The sequence below is a fragment of the Lissotriton helveticus genome, chromosome 9, assembly GCF_964261635.1.
Source record: "Lissotriton helveticus chromosome 9, aLisHel1.1, whole genome shotgun sequence".
Lineage (NCBI taxonomy): Eukaryota > Metazoa > Chordata > Amphibia > Caudata > Salamandridae > Lissotriton > Lissotriton helveticus.
In genome coordinates this window covers 1,050,717,218-1,050,739,232 of record NC_136070.1, presented here as the reverse complement: position 1 = coordinate 1,050,739,232, position 22,015 = coordinate 1,050,717,218, and the positions used below count along the sequence as shown (strand labels likewise).

Below are 22,015 nucleotides of genomic sequence, written 5' to 3'. Positions count from 1 at the left end.
GGGCTTCTTTATTTGGGGTTTATGGATTTATCTTCCGCTTTTGATTTGGTCAATCGTTCAAAACTATGGTTTATCTTACGTAATTTGGGTTTGGACACTACCTTGGTTAGTTTTTTGCACGACCTTCATTTAAATTTGTTTGCGTCCGTTAGGGCAACGAGGGATGGAAGGTGTACAGCAAAGTTTAGATCAGGGAGAGGGGTCAGACAAGGGTGCATCCTGGCCCCTCTCCTCTTTACACTGTACATCAATGCCTTGGGTAAATCGTTGAACCTAGCCACCCCGGACATTCCGCGTATGGGGGGGCTACCTGTCCCGGTCCTCCTATACGCGGATGACGCTGTTCTTATAGCACGGACTGGCATGGGTTTGCAAAGACTTTTGGATCATTTCGGCCTCTTTATGGAAGCCCTCGACTTAAAAATTAATACTGCCAAATCCCACGTTATGGTCGTAGGGCCTCGAAAGAAAAATATGAAGATTAGATCCTTCAGCACTAACAACTCATTAATATCGAGGGTGCCTTCCTTTTGCTATCTGGGCGTCACTTTCGACGAGAGAGGAACTTGGAAGCCACAAATGAAACTCAAGGAAAATGGAGTTATTAGATCCACCACAGCACTTTTGAGCTTCTCCAAAAGATTGGGCTCGAAACCCATGGAAGCAATGACCAGGATTTATAGAGCCAAATGTGTGGCAATCGCAGCTTATGGGGCAGACATTTGGGGTTATGTCCCAACTCCAGGCATACAAATCGCTGAAAACAATTTCATACGGGCCCTTCTGACACTTCCGAAATCTTCTCCCATACACTCAATTCATAATGAACTAGGCATGGGATATGTCTCTGATCTTCTAAAAATGTCGCCAGTGCTTTGCTGGATTAAAACCTGGACAAATGAAGAAATCAGCCTGAATCACTGCATCCTTAAAGATTGTATATCTCTGGACAAAGCCCACACTATTCCATGGCTGGCATATGTTAGAGCGGCATGTGCGAGGCTAGGGCGCCCGGAAATGTACTCTCTACCGCAAAATCTTAAAAAAGAGGATGTAAAGTGGGTAAAGCAGCATTTTCGGACCTTGTTGGAATGCGAAAGAGAAACGGTTCAACTCAGTAAACCTATGGTGAGATTACTTTTTCAACTTTCCACAACTACAGCTATGAAACCTTACTTAAAGTATGTTACAAAGCCTTACCATCGCTTTTTGCTCACAAGGTTTAGATTTAACTCGATCAATCTTATCCTGGGCTCGTATACAGTGTGGGGTACCCCTGATAATCTTCCCCCTTGTACATGTGACTGTTTTTCAACGCAGGATACTCTGCACCTGGTCATGTTCTGTGAGCACTACCTGGTGCCGAGGAAAAAATTTCTTGTTCCTATCCTGAAACCTTTGAATTTCGTCCAGGTACGCCCAGCATTATTATATCTCCAGATGCTGAATTCGGTGCCGGTGGCATATGGTGTAGCTTGTTTTTTAGTAGCAGCCGCCAGACTGAATAAACTAAGAGCTGCTGCATCCCCTAATCATCAAATTTGACTTTCCGTATAATCTTTGGCAAGAATGCTTTTTAACATTGTGTTTTTAAAAGGAGTAGCAATCAATTCTTTACACTTGTTAAGTGATTTGTTTAATTCTATTTTATGTATCATGCACTGCTTTTATGGTTTTAATTAACCGATTAAAGTTTTTTGACTGACTGACTGACAAACTCTTATACAAATAGTTTAAATCTGATATTTCTCTGGGTGGTGAACTGCAATATCCTCCAGCATTAACACTTGATGTAAAGGGGATTGCCAGCAGGAATGCCATTGCTGCTGGTAGTAATGCATTTACCATGGCAGTAACTGTGCCCTTGGTGGAAGGTGTATCAATGAAGATTTATTTATTTTGTAATAGGCAATATTTATCATCAGAATAATTAGCAATTGTCAGATCCTCAGTTTCTTGGTGTGACTACTCATTCATCAGCGGACAGTGAGGTGCTGGTTGTATCTTAACATGTAGAGGTAAGATAATTTGAAATAAAGACGGAAAGTGTTTCATTACTTTTTTCCATTCTTTAAATTATAAATATTCAATTCAGCTAGACAGATGAAGGCACCATCTACTTATTTATCAATTTTGGCATGTAGCTGTTTAATGCCACCGTAGCATTTGAAATCTCATACATGAGCAACCAACTACGAGTTTAGATAAATACCTTATTACTTCAACCCTTTTCATCATGATGGTGCAGGAGAGGAACACTGAACAATACTTGACGGCACATATTCTAAATGAACAGTAATTGCCTAGCTGGCTGTTTCTGGTGGATTCGGGAACCACTTGTCCCGTCATGCCACATTTCCACTTTCCCTTCTTCCTAGACATTATCTCTACTGTCTGGTTACTAAAACTATGGGTTAGGAGCAATAGCAAAATCGAGAATTACTGTAGAAATTGGTTGCAGTAATTGCAATTGCTGTAGTACCTACCCATTTGTCAGGTGAAATTTGAAATGCCAAGGTATCACTGGTTCCCAAAATTATTGATACAAACAATCAACTGCATCTGCATTCCATGAGGCTTGAGAAAGAGGGACTAAGCGGGATGGAAATAATGGGAGTTAGATAAATGAAGTGTGCTATACGATGCATAACTAAGAATCCTTTACACGGGTTAAACCTATGTGATTAAGGGCATGACCTAATACTTGTGAATGAATCCTACTAGTTGTATACTATTCGTTAGTAATTGGGTATTGTACTTCTCTGCATAGAGATTTCACCATTTCTTTACTTAGAGTGCTTGCCGAGATATTTCATTTATGTCCAGGGGAATGACCATGACCAGCTACAATCTGCAGCTTGGTGTTAATACAGGTTATGTTGTACCCGCTTCAAAATGCAGAGTTGGTAATGATCAAACACAAAAGGGTCAGGAGGATTAAAAGCAGTCAGTACAATCTCCTATGAAGTTCATCAATATATGTTATGGAAGGAAGGGCACAATAAATGGAAGGATACAGTGAATGAAAAGCTTCAGTATTTATGGATAAAAACGCTCATCCAGCAACTGGGTGCCATGTTTCATCAGCGGGACCCTCCTGGCAAGCTACTAATTGTAAATTCATGGAGAGCTTTTGAGGAATCAGTGAGGGATACTCTGCCATATATCTGGTCTATCTAAATGTGAAAGTAGTGTGCAGTGGGGATAAAATGTGAATTAAAACTAACTACTGGGTGGAATGTCTTTCACCTAGAACTTGGGCCTCACTACTCCATGGGAGGTGCACAAATTTACCAATTGAAATAGTGAAAGGATTATTTATATGGTTGCTTGAGCATGTTTACTTCATTGCATAGACATGACCACCAGGAAAGTGCAAATTTGCATCCGTGAACACAGAAGCAACATATAGTGTAAACGGTGTACTACCATACTGACTGACCATTTGCTCACCATGATCCATACAAGCTGGGATTGAAAGGTGGCCACAACAATTGAGCAAAACCTTTCTTACTGAGAGAACAGAGGTAGATTCTGCATGATATGGCATACCCTGGAAAGCCCTATCTCAGATGACATAATACATCACCCTCACCACCTTGTAGATCACATATGATAGTTGAGTAAATAACAGCTACTTCAGGTGTACAGATAATTGCCAATGATTCAGTCTTTACCATCACTGATTTTATAACACTTCTAACCAATGTTAGTATACAGCAAATTATTAGTGGTGTAACAGTGAACTGATACTACCTCTTCTTAGTATGCTCAATAACACACACTCCCTTCTTTGACATTGTCCACCAAAATGAGAATTGTTGCTAGTGGTAGCCAGAACTACTTTAGTTGTGATTTTTTTAGCTGGCACTACAACTCCCAGATGACTGTGACTGATACCTGACTTCCTTTACACTCATCAGATGCAGGTAGTATATATGAGGTTTATATTTTAATCTCACTTTTTAAGCAGATACGGCAGCTTGAGTCCTGATGAATGACACAGACTCCTCTGTAAAAGGATGAATAGGCAGAAACATGTCATCCTCTGGTAGTGGGGGTAATATCCCCAAATTTAATTTTATTCTACCACTGGGGAACAAATGTGTACATTCCGCCTAGTTGGTAGTCTTAAGTCCTTTACCTCTGCACATTACCTTCACACCTACATAAACCAGACTATTGACTTAGCAAAGTATCCATCACTAATTCCCCATAAGCTCCCCAATGAGTTGATGGGTAATAACTTGCTCATTACTCCATTGGAAAGGTGCCGGGAGGGCGCCGTTGATAAACCATCCCACCGACTGGGTGGGTGAAGGCTTTCCTCCATAAACATTGAAGGTTTTCAATCACAGTATTCTTCCATTTATTGCGCCCTTCCCTACACACCAGAGGCAGTCATTTCTAAAGTGCACTGATGAGTTGCTGGTGATGCCACAGCTCATATGGTAGGCCCAACCAACCAGTTTAAAACCGAAAAATGTGCGAGGCATTCGTCATACAATATATTTTCAAATAGCGTCTTGACCATTGTGCTGGTTGGCAACACAGCACTCATCTATCATGTGACTTAGTAGGTCAGAAAGATCAATCTTACCTCAGTTAACATAATTAATCCAAGGAAAAACGATACCACCGAAAGCGCGAGAATCAGCAGTTCTCTTCTGTATCCCCTTCGGAATGTCTTGGGGTACATATCCACCACAGCTGTCACGAGGCTTTCTACACAAACAAACTGCAAAACAATCAAATAAAAGGCTTTAAGTACACTATTATTATGTAAAGTACCTCGACTTTAGTGGTCATTTTTGCAAGAACTGAAAAGCAGCTTGCGAGATTCCCTAAAAAAAAGTATCGGCAATGCAAAAAATATATATATTGAGAGTTCTTGTGTACTAACTAGGCTGTTATAATTTGTACATACTATGGTTTTCAGCAGCCAGAAAGCTCCACAACCAAGAGCATTACTCATTTCAGTGAGCATTATCCCAGCAGCATAACAACACACCAAAATATGTTTCTGTTTAACGTGTAAATTGAGATAGATTGCTAAAATGGTAGAGCACGCTATCTCATTTAAAGAAATGAGCAACAGCATTTACTGGAATGGGTAAACAAGCAAGTGAAAATCCCTAGACAAATGATACATAATCGTTTTTTTACTTTTCTGATGGCAAAATTGTCCTGAAACATTGCTATGTGTCTTAAACAGCGTGGAAATGTTACAATAAACTGTACGCTTGATCTAAGAAAAGCATTGTACCTTGTAAGGAAAATGCGAAGAAAAGTACTATCGCACTTAAAAGCAAACTTTCGTCTGCTCTCTGGATTTTGACGCTATCCCTTAAATTTGCTACCTTCTAAAGTGAATCCAAGCTTCCTGAAATGTTGAACTGCCATCCAATCCCTCCCTATATGTGAGATAGAGGGCCACATCACACACGATTTTGACTGACGCTATTACACGTCCTTCAGGGTAAGTAAAGTAATGCTTAATGAAAGCACCTTTTAACACTGTACTGTGATCAAAACAGACTTGCGGAGGTGGTAATGTACGGCAAGAATAGTTGTGCAAATATATTGTGTTATCTTTTGTTGTGCTAGTGATACGATGTGTTGTTTTTGACGCTGTTGTATTTTTGTTTCATTATGTCCTAGTTGTGCTGCACCAAGGTATTTTGTATAGCAATCTATTTTGATTGTTGATATGTTGTCCAACGCCATATTACGTTTTGGTGGTATTGGTATTTCACTTTCTATCCTGTTATTATGTTATACTGTGTTCTACATTGACTTTATAGATATGAACAAATGCTGCTAAACTTCCAACCAAAAACGTCACATTCCATTAATATTCCAGAGACAGACAGCTACCACTTTAGCAGCATTGCTCCAGCTCATCCATCATTCAAAACACGTCAGCCCACAACAGTGGCAGAAATTGTGTCTAAATTAGCACCTCACGCGCTCACTTTACATGACATGGCCCATACACTTTTAGCTCCAAAAGTCTTATCTTGATTGACGGAAACATATATTCATTACATTGTAATGCTTCATATCAAACAGAGATGTCTGTCTCTTCCGAGGATAGCTAAATGTAAACCCTGATATATTATGTGTGCATAGCACCTTTATTTATTGAACTAATATTTACTATAGTGACAGTCAAGATTCAATTAATGAATGCAGAATCATGTGGTGGGCCCAACTATAAAGGGCAAATACAGATTATAGACCTTTACATGTAGTTTATAGTCTGAAGCAGAAGGTGCATCTAATAATTGAAAACGTTATATAATTTTGCGTGCAAAGAATGCCAAACTAATATGAACTGAGCCATTCAGTTACCCACCTAGACTTTTCGAAATTTAACACTACGAGAAAATCCACAATGCTGCAGAAGTTTGACATCATCATTGCCAGTTAGCATTTATAATAATTTATCCTCGTTTATGAAAATGTAGAACATATCTAAAACTTACAAATGTGCTGTATGTAAAAAGGACACATGCAGATCAAATAATATATGTTTTAAACAATGTAATTTAGCTTGCATCTATTTATCCGGTTCAGATAAAGGCAATACATTTTATCTGCAAAATTTGAAATTCCCCAAGATATTTAATGTGCAGCTCTTCTAAATGGCGCGTACTTAATGCAAAAAACTGTTTGCATGATCCTGCTGCTAAAATATTTCAGCTCTACTAGGTGAAGTACTAAGGCAATAAAGATAAAAATACTGAGGGAAATTTAAATACTAGTTGTTGAATTTTGTTTTAAAGAAAACCAACTTTCCTTTCCTTTCCTTTCCTTTCCTTTCCTTTCCCTTTCCTTTCCTTTCCCTTTCCTTTCCTTTCCTTTCCTTTCCTTTCCTTTCCCTACCCTACCCATCCCTCCCTGCCCCCTTTTCAGTCCTTCGTGGAAGAAAAAAACTTAAAATTCAGATATAAAGTGAGGACCCAGCTATGATGTTTAGCCTCTTGCAGCTTCGTGATTCAACACAAAAGCACTTGACCAATCCCATTATGATACCTCTTATGCTTTCGTCCTGCTGGCTAGCTCTAATCAGAATTGGAAGTGATATGACGTATTAAGTTCATTAAATACACTACAAATATAAAGTAAGGGCATCATTATGATGCCAGTAATTGTTTTGGAAATGGGACCACTGACAAGGAGTCATCGGTCCCGCTGACATTGTAACAATGCAACCACCATCACGTGATTGCAAAATGTATATTTAATATCGCAGCTTGTGCTGCGGGCTTCAGCACAAGCCACAATAGAAAATATACACTTTTAAATGCCACATGGTGCAGGGATATTTAGGTGGTATAATAGGTGCTGCCAGGCCCCATAGTGAAGGGCCGGAGGGGAATGAGGCCTAGCTTCGGGCCCCTAAAGTCACTTCCACCTGCATTTCTACCCGGGTAAACAGCCATGAAAGGGCAGGCGGAATGGAAAATTGTAATCCCTACGGCAGAGTCTGCTCAGGCACTGCCCCTATTGTAGGGATTACTGTCCCTCTGATGGTCCGACTGGCTCCTTGAAAGGGTCAGACAGTCCCTACACCTGCTGCTTCTGACTGCACGCATTGTAATGCGACGGTCAGACTGCAGCAACAGGTATCTGGTCTGATAGCATCCGACAAGCCATCAGTTGCAGTCCAACTGATATCAGGATGAGGGCCTAAGTATATAAAGAAAAAAAATCAAAGTTAAGTTAAAAAAATCCCGCAGCAGCATTACATAGGAAAGATTTCTGACTCATGGAGGTGAAGTGGAAGAAAGATTCTCACATGAACAAATGTCTCCCTGGACTAATAAACCTGCTTGACACATCTTGGGAGGTAGATACCTGAATCATTCATGACACAGTAGATTACAGTGTCTGCTGTGTACTCCTTGCCTAACTGCTGTAACATCCATGTGTAAATAGTGATGAATTGTTTTTATTAATGAATTGCATTTTGTCTCTAATCTTGTTTTACTTTCTGTATTTAATAGTTTGACATTCAAATAAACCAATGAACTGAGAACCGGAAGAAGCCTAGTTGGGTACAGTTTCAGGAATCATCTTGGCGTATTATTTAAAGACAGGATCCTCCCTTTCCTGCAAATTGACTCTACCTAACGTTAATTGAGATGGAGTGCCAACACCATTATTTTCTCTAGTAATAGGATGTGATATATATAATTTATTTAATAAATGTATACTATGGTATAGAATTACATGTATTTTTGAAAAATCCAACGATAGGGCGATATGGAGGAACTGCATGAAAAGCGAAACATCCCATTTATTTGATGGCTATTGCTGAACATATTAAGATGCTTGACTAATATGTTAAGAGTAAATTTGGGTAATTACTAATTTACCCTTTCTCCTTTTCTCTGACACAATCTTATTGGCTCATATATCAATCCAATTTGCTTCCAAGGTGTAGGTGAGTTTGTCAATCACAGGCAAAGGAGAATGCATGCTGTTAACTTCAGAGGTACGTTTGGGGAACAAGAATCCCTCGCATTGAGCTTTGTTGCTTGGGACACAAAGCCAACACTAAACGTCCATTGTTTTGCTGTAGGTGTCTGAGACCACTGCTTGGTTCACTTATATGTCTGGCTTGGAGGTCATCGTGAGATAGAGGTGAAGGGCCATGGTGTATGGGTAGTGATCCAACAACCTCCCCTATTTCACTTAACTATCTTCATAGTGGAGAAAATGTGATTGGTTGGTTCTCTTTCGGAAAGGGCCAAATGAGTTGGGGCAGTGCAGACCTTGCCAGATGGAGATGGTTGGGGCTCAAGAGTGTACAGTGAATGGAATGAGTGGGGATGCAGAGAAACTTTTGGATGGTTTTTCAGAGTTGGTTCATGTAGGGATGAGCTTAAGAGTGGGGGGAAGATAGTTTAACTTTGTATTAGTGAGGCAGGCAGTTTTACCTTATGTATGATGTATTTAAGTTTCAACAGTTCACTTGTCCTAATAAAGATTAATTTTGCTCTCTAATCTAATATGGTTTTTATGCCCGTCTTTGCCCGATGACACGTAGGCCTCCATAACTTAGTTTTTCCATTGTGAATCATCACGCGTGCACGACTTACGACTTTTAACATGCATACCTCAGACTTGGTCCTCTAAAATGCTCTGTGAAATGGAGCTCACTAAATGTGAAAAATTAATGAGCAATAGATCTTTAGAAAGGTCAAGAAAAGTAGTGTGTAAAGTCTTACCTGACTGTCCAATCCAAGGAAAATGAGCATCATGAAGAACAGGGCAGCCCACAGTGGAGCAAGTGGCATCATGGTCACTGCCTTTGGATAAGCAATGAATGCAAGCCCTGGTCCTAGAAAATAGGAAAACAAATATATGTGAGACTTGCAAAGCCTTGTCTGGTGAAAACAGATGTGGTAAAATCTGGCAGATTTTAGTGGAAATCACAATAGTATCTAATGATGCATGTACCATTAAGGTAGAGGTAGTACTTTCCACAGAATATGCAGACTAAATGACAGTAATGCAGATCTCTGTAAATGCTCACAGTAAACAGATGCCTCCATCATCGACGCAAACCATGTCCTGGACATCTACCAATCCCGCTTCTGAAGCATCCACAGCACCGAGACTGCACTACGCGCTGCCACCGCTGATATCCGCTCCCTCCTCGACCGAGGCAAAACTGCAGACCTCATCCTGCTGGACCTCTCGGCTGCCTTCCATACTGTATCCCACCGCACCCTAATCACAAGACTCCACAAGGCTGGCATCTGCTACAAAGCCCTAGACTGGATCGACTCTTTTGTTACCAGCCGAACACATCGAGTCAGATTACCTTCGATCCTCTCAGAACCCACAGAGATCAGCTGCCGAGTGCCTCAGGACTTTTCCCTGAGTCCCAACCTCTTTAACATCTACATGGCCCCTCTCGCTGTCATGGTCAGGAACCACCGTCTCAACATTGTCTCCTATGTTGACGACACCTAGCTGATCCTCTCTCTCATCAACAAACCCACTGCCACCGGAATCAACTTCCACAGTGGGAGGAAGGCTGTTACTACCTAGATGAAAGATATTTGCCTCAAACTCAGCTCAAACAAGACCGAAGTGCTCATCTTGGGACCCAACCCCTCAGCTTGGAATGACTCCTAGTGGCCTGCCACATTTGGAACCCACCCACCCCCACGGACTATGCACATAACCTCGACATCATACTGGACTCCTCGCTCGCAATGAACTGCCATCCTCATCATGCTTTCACATGCTCTGCCTGCTTTAAAAGACATTCAGATGGATCCCTAAAGAATCCAGAAAAACTGTCACCCACGTACTCATCATCAGCAGACTAGATTAAGGCAATGCACCCTACGCCGGCCTCACCCAGAAACTCCTCATGAAACTACTGAACTTTCAAAACACCACAGACAGACTGGTTCTCAACATCTCCCTCTAAAGCTACATCACCGCACACCTTTGAAAACTCAGCTGGCTCCAAGTCAACAAAATTATCACCTTCAAGCTCCTCACACATGTCTACTAAGCTCTCCACAATGCTGGATCATCTCCTCTCATACCACGTACACGCCAGACATCTTCTCTCCACCCAACTCGCCCTGCCAGCTCCTTCCCTCTTCCCGTACCACTTGGCCAAAGCATCCTTGTCCAAATAATGAGTTTCCCTTGAAGTTGCCTCATCATACTTCACTAGTTTACTTGTTATGGAGGCAAGCAGTTATATATCTCCAGATACATAATAACATTGTTCAAGTGCATGAGTATCATTCTCTAGGGTGACCAGCTGCTTCCTCAGTGTATTTAAGACTCCCAACTATTTAGACAGGCAATTCCCTCTAATAACAACCTTGAATGCCTTCCATAGCATGCAAATGACAGTCAAGCGAAAGTCCGCGGACACGTGAGGTCACGTGGATTATTCTAGACTCATCAAAGCAGAGTGCCACTGCCTACCAGGCAGCCCACACCCAGGTCCAATAGCATACTCCTAGCCCTGGCAAGACTGTAGCTTTAGTTAACACGGGGGATCTCTAACCGCAGTGTAGTCCATCTCACAAGGCAGTGATCTCCCATTTGGTAGTTGTCTCTGCTCTAGCTCGTTAATTCCGGGCCCAGCAGTGAAGATATCAGTAACCACAGCAAGAGGGGATGTCCCTCTGCCAGGTGGGATTGTTAAAAGAGTGGATTAGTCTCTCGTGTCATGTATTTTTGTCGGATTATTTGCTGCACTGGCAGAGCCTCACCGTGTGGCGGTCATCTTGCAGCCTCACTCTCTGGCACCACCAACCTCCCTGGGAAGTTTTTAAATGCTTGTTCTTGATATCCTGAGAGGCCAGTGCAGAAAGGGTGTACTTGGCCCAGTTTTCAGAGACATAGTAGGATGGAACCAGGGACATCAGAGACAAATGACCTAAACCACCATGGCTAATTCCCAGTATCTTTTGACCTGTGACTTACTTCCCCTGAACAGTTGTGACAGATAACCAAACTTTTTTAATATCATTTCAATGGCAGTCATTTGTAAATCAGAATGGTGCTCTAATGAATGATTCAATGTAGTTCAGCTTACCTGATTCTGCAACTTCAGCTATTGGTACTCCTTGCTCATAAGCCATGAACCCAAGGACAGAAAAGATGGCAAAACCAGCTACAAAACTTGTACCGCTGTTCAAACAACACAGCATAATGCAATCCCTGTAATAAAAAATTTAAGACAAAAACGAGTACATGTTTAGTCGTCAAATACATCACTGTGTCTAACCACCTAATTATGCATAGTTTTCTGGAGAGTAGACATAGCATAAAGTCCTAATTCAGTAGTGTTTATAATTTACAATATTACCTGTGAGAACAATACATCAGAGTGTAATCTTTGAAATCTTTTAAACTTTACTGTGAATACAGTCATGCGGATGTCTACTAGAATTGCTTGGTGATAAAGATTAATTATGAATCTGTGCCCTATCTCATTTGAGACTTTAATTTCACTTTTACAATATGATTTAACTTTAAATCCCTTGCCTGTCTTTATACTATCAACCGTCAAATAGATTCAATATTCCTCCTAAACAAATTTAGAACATAGACAGAAGAAGGTGGGTCTAAGCCCACCTCATTATTATGCATAGCTAGCACTTTTTACCCACTGCCTAAAGAGACAAGGAGATCAGGAGCGACAGGGGAGATAGTAGCAAGATGTTGGGCACCAAGCTATATTCATGGTGAATTAAGTATTCCAGTCCAAAGTCGTCCATACCTTAGTTCATCACATTATCCTCTCTTGATATCACCAGCACTGGAATCTATCCTGACATTGTAAAAAGTTATTCAAGCACTATCAAAAGAAACACTGAATATGTTGCTCCATAAAAGATTTCAACACCAAGTTAACAACCAATAAAACTGTTCTGCCAGTGACTTTACCATCCACCCAGTTGGAAGGAGTGCTGTAGTGGAGAGATAAAGAAGCCTAGAAGTGACAATGGGCATTTTCAGAGTTATAATCTGCTAAAATACAGAACACTTCAGTTGGCAAAATCTACTTCTCGTGGGCCAAAATCATCGATTTGAAGGTTATGAACAGCTAATTTAAAGCTTACCTTTGGCAAGGGCTTATGAGCTGGCTGTTGAATTTATGATGATAAACCGAGTTTCGAGAATGTTTAGTTACATGGGCCTTGTCATAATATTTTAGGGGCTTTAACGGGTTGTGACAAGAAAACAGATGGTTTAAAGTTATGGACTGCTAAGTTAGTGAATATTCTGTTCTATTCAACTTATTGTTGGTTGATCCACAGACTAAGTTCTGGTATTTTGAGGATCAAACCCTCCTGACTGGGTTCTATAAATAATCCGTTGCAGGAGCTAAATATGATAGGCACGGTGTGCTAAGGAATGTGGTTTGAGTGCCGTGACCAATACCCACTTTAGAGTCACAGATGACTGCTGTAGGAACAAATTAAATCCTCACCATCAACTGTTTCTTTGGAATTCTGAATTGCACACAGGAGGTTTACTGCACAGGTAGAGGCTATTTTCAGCAGTCTGGTGGACAGTTGTTGCTCATTTAACCCCTTAGTTGCTGGGCTTCCCACCCCAGTCCTGGGACCTTTTATGGCTAGTTGGGGTAGTTTGTGCTTAGGCCTCCATAGCTTTTTGTCCACATAAGGTATCCATTGAAAATATATGACCCTTTTTTCCAACATCCTGGGTGCAAGAAAAACGAATCATATGTGAGACGTCCAGCTTACTTTACAATATTGTTGGTATTAATTACAGACAAATTAAATGCAGTAGCCAAAACACAAAGTGCAAAAATCTCTACAAAAGCATGAAAAAATGCTTATAGAATAGTGTGAGAATACTAAGGGCGGCATTACAATATCAGTCAGAGTTGCCTCCCACTCGCTGTGGATGCAGAACCGACCAACATCCGGTATGGTGGTAAACTTCTATTTTACAATGGGAATTTGTGCGGTGGTCCGAAACCGGCCGCAGACAAGCTTTGATTGTAAAATTGTAATTTTTGCACATCCCTGTACCATGTGGCAAGCACCTCACAGTTACTGTCACAAGCCACAGAGGCCCACCAGGGCCTGAAGTGGAGGGCCAGGGAAGAAGGGGGGCCCTGCTAGGTGCCCCCAAAGTTGCTCTCCGACAGCCTTTTCATGTTGGACAGGCCAACATGGAACCCTGACGGAAACCAACATCATAATCCTGATGGCAGAAACACCATCCTTAAGGGACTATGAGCGTCTTCCGACTGGCCGAGGGGCTCCTTGAGCCTGTCAGAAGCCAATCAGTTTCCCGACCTGTTTACACTCCGACCGTCGACATGTTAATTTGGCAGTCGGAATGTAAACCTTCCATGTTGGTCGGAAAGCCTCCAATAAATAACCCTGTGCTTAACCCTCTAGTTGCTTTTAACTTAAAGGCAATATGCAAAGTTTTTGTAAAGTTTGTAGGCAGCACTCAAACAGTAATCAAGTGAAAATACAACACAAGAAAAATTCCAAACCAATTTAGCAAAATCATAAATAATTTACTGAATACATTGAAACCAAAATGACAAAAATCCAATGAGTACTAACCACAGTTGTGGAATTTTTTAATTTCTGGTAAAAATTGCACCAGGAAGTGCGATGCACCCCTCACGGTCTTCTTGTAATGCTGGACCAAGTCAAAATAACCAGTTCAGGCTGACTACGTTGAAGCGTGGGTTGGATAAAGGGAACCGGTCCATGCCAATGATTAGTTTACCTACTCACAGTCCAAGTCCATGTGAAGAGCCACAGCTTTGCATTGGTGGGTGCTGCAAGGAGACCATTGTGGGCGCAAACAGCAGGTTGCCTCTGGAGTTTATTGTTGGCGGTAGACAAGGGCACTCATTCACAGTCTCAAAGAGCCTCAAACAAGATTTGAGATGTTGTAGACTGTAAGGTGAATGGAGTACATTCTGATAGCAACCAACGGTCCGAGACCTGATGGGGCACATTTGGGGATCAGGACTCACTCCAGCAGAGGTCAGCAGCAGGGTCCAATTGGGGCTGGTCAGTTGAGCAGTTGCAGGGGAGGCCTTTTGTAAATTTGTGTCTCTCTATTTCAAACAGGAGCTCAGCCAACTGATTCTTGGAGTCACTTCAGGAGATTCTGAGATCCTGGCAAGCTGATCAGTTTTCCTTCGTCAGACATGGGGGCATCCACCTTCTGAATCTTCCACATGTCCAGAAGAGTTCTTAAGAGAGGTTTAGCTTTGTTTGGAGAGCTATCCTTTCCAAATACCCAAACAGGCTCTGGTCAGTTCTTTAGTTTTCAGCCAGATTTGGAACTAAACTTTCTAGGGTGAGAAAGGCAAGGGAAGGGATGGTGTCAAGTTTTGTTGTATGTGCTGGAGGCAGGGTATTTGAAGTGTAATCAGGGCACACAACAACTCCTCCCCTGCCTTCCTTTCAGAAAAAACACTCCTTCTACACCCAGGCACCTTTTTGTCACCATGTCTAGGAGGAGTATACAATACACTACAGAAGAGCCATTACGGTCATGTGACACTGGAATCTGGCGCAAAGGCCTATTCAGTTTAGGGAGACATATGCCACCTTTATAAATGAAGCGATACAAAAGGGGATGATGGACGGAGCGTTTGAGCAAATCAAACACTCACCCCCAGTCAACTGATCTGGGTTTAATCCATCACCATTCTTTAGCTCACTCAGCCACCCCAGTTCAGACATGGCCATATGCAAATCAGTCTGACCCTGTGCCTCATGGGAACAGTCCAGCCCGAACTGCCAAGCCATGTCTTCCCTGGACCGGAAACAAGCATCCTGGGACCGGTTTCGGATTCATAATCCTCATCAGCCAGGCTATCTTGAATCTTGTGGCCAAGTGAGCAAGGGACTCCCGTCTGAGCATACCCTGCCACCTTAGGGCGAACAAAGCGATACAAAAGGGGATGATGAACTGAACTGGGGTGGCAGAGTGGGCTAAAGAACGGTGATGGATTAAACCCATATCTCTTGACTGGGTGTGAGTGTTTGATTGATTCAGATGCTCCGTCCATCACCACCCCCTTTTGTACCACTTTGTTCACCATAAGTTGGCAGGGTATGCTCAGACGTGAGTCCCTTGCTCACTTTGCCACTGGATTCAAGCAAGCCCGGCTGAAGACGGCTGAAATGCCAGAAACCGGTCCACGGAAGCTTGTTTCCGGTCCAGGGAAGGCATGGCTTGGCAGTTCGGGCTGGACTGTTCCCACGAGGCACAGGGTCAGACTGATTTGCATATCGCCATGTCTGAACTGGGGTGGCAGAGTGGGCTACAGAACGGTGATGGATTAAACCCAGATCTGTGACTGGGTGTGAGTGTTTGATTGGTTCAGATGCTCCGTCCATCATCACCCCCTTTTGTACCACTTTGTTCGCCATAAGTTGGCAGGGTATGCTCAGACGTGAGTCCCTTGCTCACTTTGCCACTGGATTCAAGCAAGCCGGGCTGAAGACGGCTGAAATGCCAGAAACCGGTCCTCGGAAGCTTGTTTCCGGTCCAGGGAAGGCATGGCTTTGCAGTTTGGGCTGGACTGTTCCCATGAGGCACAGGGTCAGACTGATTTGCATATGGCCATGTCTGAACTGGGGTAGCAGAGTGGGCTAAAGAACGGTGATGGATTAAACCCAGATCTGTTGACTGGGTGTGAGTGTTTGATTGGTTCAGATGCTCTGTCCATCACCACCCCCTTTTGTACCACCTTTATAAATGAGACATTTTCTGAATGATAACTTAAAATCCAATTTTGCTGTTAAAGAAGAATTAAAATTACAATTCAAATGAGTGGAAGACGTAAAGTTTCTAATCAATCTGCTCCTGTACTAAAATTATCAAGTAATAAGTTAATAAGGGTAACCTAGTTAGTTTATGGGAAACACCTGAGGGCTGGATTGGCACAGCAGGGATAAGCTGGCATGAACAATTCTAGGAAACATCTTCACAAAAGTCAGAAGATCGTATGTATTATTCAGTGCTGCATTAGTGGTTGAAAAAAGAAAGGACTCCATTGCTGGAAGCAGTGTGCTGCTAACAGACTGAAAAATAATTTAATGATTGCCTAATTTAATTATTCCATGCTGATTTGAACTTGACTGGAGATCATCATTAGGTTGTTCTCCCCAATGAAGCATTTCAAATGGATTTCCACACATCTCTTTAGCAGCTTGGAAGTAAGAGAAATACTAGTGAAAGGTTGTTCAGAGCTAATAGGTATTCCTTCATTTTGTTTGGTAAGCACTATTCCTGTACTATTTTTAAGGATTCTTGATGGATCCCTGTGACAAAGAAAAGTGAATCTGAATAATCCTCTGGAGGATAATAAAGGAGCTAATTTCTTGGGAAACACACTGAGGAAGTACACGGTGAATTGAAATGAATGTTTATTTTTCATGATTATGTTAAGCAATTATTTTTTGATGATGTTGCTGAAAAAGAACTTGTGATCCTAGATAGCTTTTGAGGTTAGGAAAACATTATTATTTCACATGGTAAAAGAGGGAATTCTGTATCATCAAAATCTTCTCTTCAAAGAAGAAGGAAAACTCACATATTTTTGGAGATACTGGTGATCCCCACTAAGGTTGGGGGAATGCATTTGCCTGGCTAAAATCTGAACTACACCGGCATATTTGTGTACTTTCATACATTTCATGTTAATATTATGACACAAAATTCCCAAAGTTATGCCACGTCGCATAAAATACCACGAGTGCGAACACACCACAGAAAAAGAATGGCTGTTGCTTGTAGTGCTTTCTCAAATTTGTCCTTGCACCAAAAATTGATGCAAGGGGAGATTTAGTGCTAAAATACAGCAAGAAATGACACATTTGCATATTTTGTATAATTATGCATAATTTTACATAACCTTGCTGACATTTCACGGAATTACGTGAAAGTAAATTACACGTATTTCCCACAATCCTAATGGTTTCATTAGCTTAAAGATCTTTTTCAGACATTTTTATTGGTAGATCAATCTTCCTATATGGCTTGATTTGGCATTGAGGATGTGTTTTCCAGTAGAACGTTGCATCTGGTCCTCTACATAGTGGTTTTGGTTCAAAATTCTTTGAAATCCCAGGGAAATTTCCAGCCATTGTTCAGTACTTTGGAGTGTGAAGGCTTACATCTTTAGCTTCTTTGGCATTTTACATGTCCTAGTGCGATCATATCTATTATTCTTATTATGTTGTCATCGTAGTGAGCTGTTATCTCATTGAGCTCCTGCTCTATGGGGGTGGAGTGTAATTCATATGCTACTTCCAAAGCTAACATTTGATTATCAAAGTTCATCAGTTTTATGTCCAAATATCTTCTTCCCCTGTCCTGCCCAGCTAGTACAACTTTTGAAGAATGAAGAGACATGGAGATACAGAAGAGCTAATTCCAATCTACCAAGTTTGAAAATGACATCCAAAATTAAAAACATTCAATTAGAGGACCCAGAGGTACGCAGAAATAGGATAAAAAAAGCACTAAGTGCCAAGGATAGTCTAGAGAAGTGGTAAACCATGAACTAGGCCAACAGAGATGGAGCATGCATCGGGTGCCCCAAGTGGGATTGTTTGGGTCAAAGATTGTACCTTCTGACTTACTAAATCATATGGAGTTCAAATTCCTCCAGTGGGGTGCCTAAGCCTGTGTCCGAGGTTGACGCATTGAAATTTGACACCTTTACTGCAAGACACCTGTGATGGCTCTGGACATCATGGAAGTCTAAAAATGTAATGAGTCCTAATATTTTTGGGTTCCTAGAGCACCTCTTCTGGGTAAGCATGAATGCTCCCAGGACCTCAGGGATAGCACTCAGGGGCCAGGACTCACTCAAGCAGAGGACCCAAGCAAGGTCCAGTCCCTGCCCTGTTGGTACTATTCAACTGGTCACTTCATGAAAAAGCCTATTGCAGCTTGTTGTATTCCTGTAGCCACACAGGAGGTCAGTCAACTGAATCCTGGGATATACTTCTTTGTCCTGCGTACAAGACAGTCCTACAGGATTCCTTTCAGGTCACAGGCAGCAGGACCAGTCCTTCTCTGATCTTTAACAGATCCAGAAAGTGTTCTGAGGAGTATGCCTTTGGTGAGACATTTATTGTATGAACTAGTCAAGGTATGGTGAGGACTTTTGGACACTCTTTAACCCTTGAGGAAAATGCTCCCAGAGTCAACCAACCTTACTTTTTCAACATTTCCTGTTTCTTCTACTGAAAAAAATCCAACAGTGCCCCAACCCTTACTCCCTTGTGCAGCGTTTGTGTGCCAAGCCTGAGGTGTGGTGCCAGAAATAGGCAGTCACCCCCTCTGTGGTCACTCAAAACCAGTTCTGGGAGTAGCCACCCTCCCATTGCGTTTGGTACTAGCCTGAGTAGGGGGTCAAAGTGTTGTTTCTCCAGTTCTCACCTCACATTTATTAATGAAGGTGCTGGTCACTTAAAAAATGTATGAAGTTCTTGTTTCCACCCTACAGGTTTTCCTGCAAGGGGGAGAAAAAGACCTCCCCACACCCATGCCATTGTTTCTACTCTGGAGTTAGTTTTGAAACCTCATCAAGGCCAAGAGCGTGCTGGGCAGCTTCTTGAGAGCAAATGCAAATCCATGAGCTTTAAACAGGGAAAAGGTAACTTCTAAAAGTTACTTTCCTAAATATTATAAAAGTTCTTATCAATGAATTTGTCTTTTAATAAATATGAAAAATAGTCTTTGAATCACTATTTTAACAATCGTGTGCCCAAATTGGCAGATTCAAGTTTAAAATGTGTACTTTTGCCTATTCTAAGATTCAGTTAAAGTCCTGCCAGCGAAAATAGCTTATGGGGTCCAGTCGCTGGAAGAACATACAATTTTTAATTCCACACATGTTCAACTTTTAAATATCAGGCATTCTACCTCATGGGCAACAAGGTATACTTAGGAGTGACTTATTAATATTTAGAAGTAGTTTTCCACCTGTCAAAAAGCTTTCTTTTGTAATAGCAGACAACCGATTAGCTAAAATTCATGTATAAATCTTTGAGTCTGCGTTAATTAAAGTAATCAGATGGTATGAACCACATAATGTGGGATCTTTCCCTTTTTTAGGGAAAGTGGCAATGATGGTCTCACCCCAAGATTCCAGAGCCTGACCAGAGTCTTCAAAAGAATTGAAAATATCCCTAAGGATCAGAGCAAAAATATGAATGAAGGTAGCATGAAATTCTACCGTTATCTGTTAAGGCCCATGGCCTTACCTGTAGCTAGGGTACCAATAGCAGTTTCCACTTCCAATATCGTTATTGGGGACTCCAGCTGCAACTTTTCCCCCATAATTCATGTTAAACATACTGCCCAGTGTACTGAAAAATGTTCTCAGTATGTCGTAATTTAGCAATGATTAGGTTAAGCATTAGCAGAAGACATCTTGTATTTAGAGACTATCTTGTCCATTTTACGGAATCCATTTTGTATTTCTGTCTTCCATTTTGTTTGCCATGTGCTCTGTCCTACCTTCCTGTTAACTGCTCTTGAAATCTTCCTAGAGACAAGATAAATGTATCCTCTTCTGCTTTGCACATGCTCAGTTGAGCATGCAGCTGTCTCCAATTTGTAACTGTCAAGATGTTTCCACCAGAATTAGCTAACTGTCAGCCCTTCCCACATGTTGCTAGCACACTCTCTGTATGACCTTAAATGTATTTGAAACCAACACTCTGTGCCTTGTACCACCTTCATTTCAGCACCTGTGTGGGTATAAAAGGACCAAGCTACTTCTAGTCAGTGTGCCACTTCATACTCTACCGAAGTGTGTTGTGTGAATGTAGTTCCACCTCATAAGGTTTAATAAACTCTGTATTTTCTATTCCAGTTTCTGTGCCAACTTCTTACTATTGGTCTAAGGACTCTAAGCAGAGAAGGGTGAATCCCTTGCACCAGTAGGCCTGGCTGGGGCTTGCTACCACAAGTACATGAAACAGTCTTCTGATAAAGGGTTTGATAGAACCACCAAAAAACATACCTAAAGGTGGCTGAGTCGCCTTCCAACTCACCCTTCTCATCCAAGATCCTCTGAAAGAGATTAGTAATTGACTTTTCCTTTATTCTAAATGCAAGAGTCCACCCCATATTCTTGCCATTTTCGAAGCTGCACAACTGCCTGAGCCAATAATTTTTCACCAACCTGTACAGAATCTGCTTTCTGAGTGTTGCCCGTAACACCATAGATCTCTCAAGCATAATCACAGACCGTGGCCTGTCCCCGGTAGTAATACTATCACTCAGATTGGACTCTAACCAGCAAAGTGTCTGCAATGCCTTAACTTACACCGTTATAGCCGCTTTCGCTGATGGGCCGAGATCTGCAACGTTTGACTACGGCACAAAGCCTTAAAAGCATCCCAACCACCAAAGGATGTCATAAAGTCTAAATAACCTGCGTCCAATAAAAGCTTACGCTCAATCAATCAATCAATCAGGATTTATAAAGTGGGCATATCACCCATGAGGGTCTCAAGGGGCAGGAGTTGCTCGCTGCTTCGTGGAGAAAGCAGTGAAAAATTAGGCAATACCAGGAAAAAGCACTCCGAAAAATGTGGACAAGGAAGGAGAAAGCAGTACAAAACAAGCCAAAAGCAGGAGAAAGCACTCAGAAAAATGGGCCCGAAGCAGAGCCGTACAGCAGCAGGGGAGAGCTGGGCCTAAGGCCTGCTCAATGGGGTCATGCTCCATTAATTAGGTCCTGGGAGGAGGGAGGGGCATTGGGAGCTAGTAACTCACTCAAAAGTCCAACACCGAACCCCGGTGCTTAGATGATCCCAGAAGTTTTCATAAACAGGGATAATGAATTATGATCAGAGATGATCCAGGGATGAAGCAACACCTTAGAACCTGACACCATCATACTGCTATTTAAGAACATGTCAATCCATGAAAGAGATTTATGTGGGGCTGAATCGTACATAAATCCTAGTTCCTTGGGCCGTTTAAGGTGCCATAGGTCTACCAGGGCATATGAAGGAATGAGCTGATGTAAAACCCTCCTAAGTAGAGGTTTGCGCCAATGAATCATGCTGGAGCCGGTTGATCCCAGAGACCGAGTCTGAAATGAAGAATTCCTAAGGGGGCATAATGCCACATTGAAATGACCACAAACAATACAAGGTGGTATTCATGGATGGAGCTCATTCAACAATAACTCTAAAGCCCCAGGTCATCCGTATACGGGCCATAGACTACACAAATGGTCAGACACATCTGATCCTTCTGGATCAGCACCAGGAGCCAACGCCCCTCATATCGGTCATCTGACATTTACTCAAATACTATCCAGACCAATAAAATGACCCTCCCTCATATACAGTGACTTAATCCCATTGATGTTCCACACATAATGTGCAGTTGCTGGCCCGGGTTCCTATTGTTGCTAGCTGCCATGGATACAGCTAACATTCTACGTACTGTCCCTCGAACATACTGTTAG

General features: G+C 41.9%; 1 protein-coding gene across 1 annotated transcript in view; it reads right to left on the bottom strand.

Annotated features, from left to right (window-relative positions):
- SLC6A11 (solute carrier family 6 member 11) overlaps window positions 1-22,015 on the bottom strand; it is a 763,151-nt gene that overhangs the window by 83,163 nt on the left and 657,973 nt on the right. The window contains exons 9-11 of the mRNA XM_078661403.1: window positions 11,588-11,712; window positions 9,240-9,352; window positions 4,601-4,738 (exon numbers count right to left, since the gene is read on the bottom strand). Of these exons, the coding sequence (XP_078517529.1) occupies window positions 4,601-4,738; window positions 9,240-9,352; window positions 11,588-11,712 (376 nt within the window). The remainder of the gene's footprint in view (window positions 1-4,600; window positions 4,739-9,239; window positions 9,353-11,587; window positions 11,713-22,015) is intronic.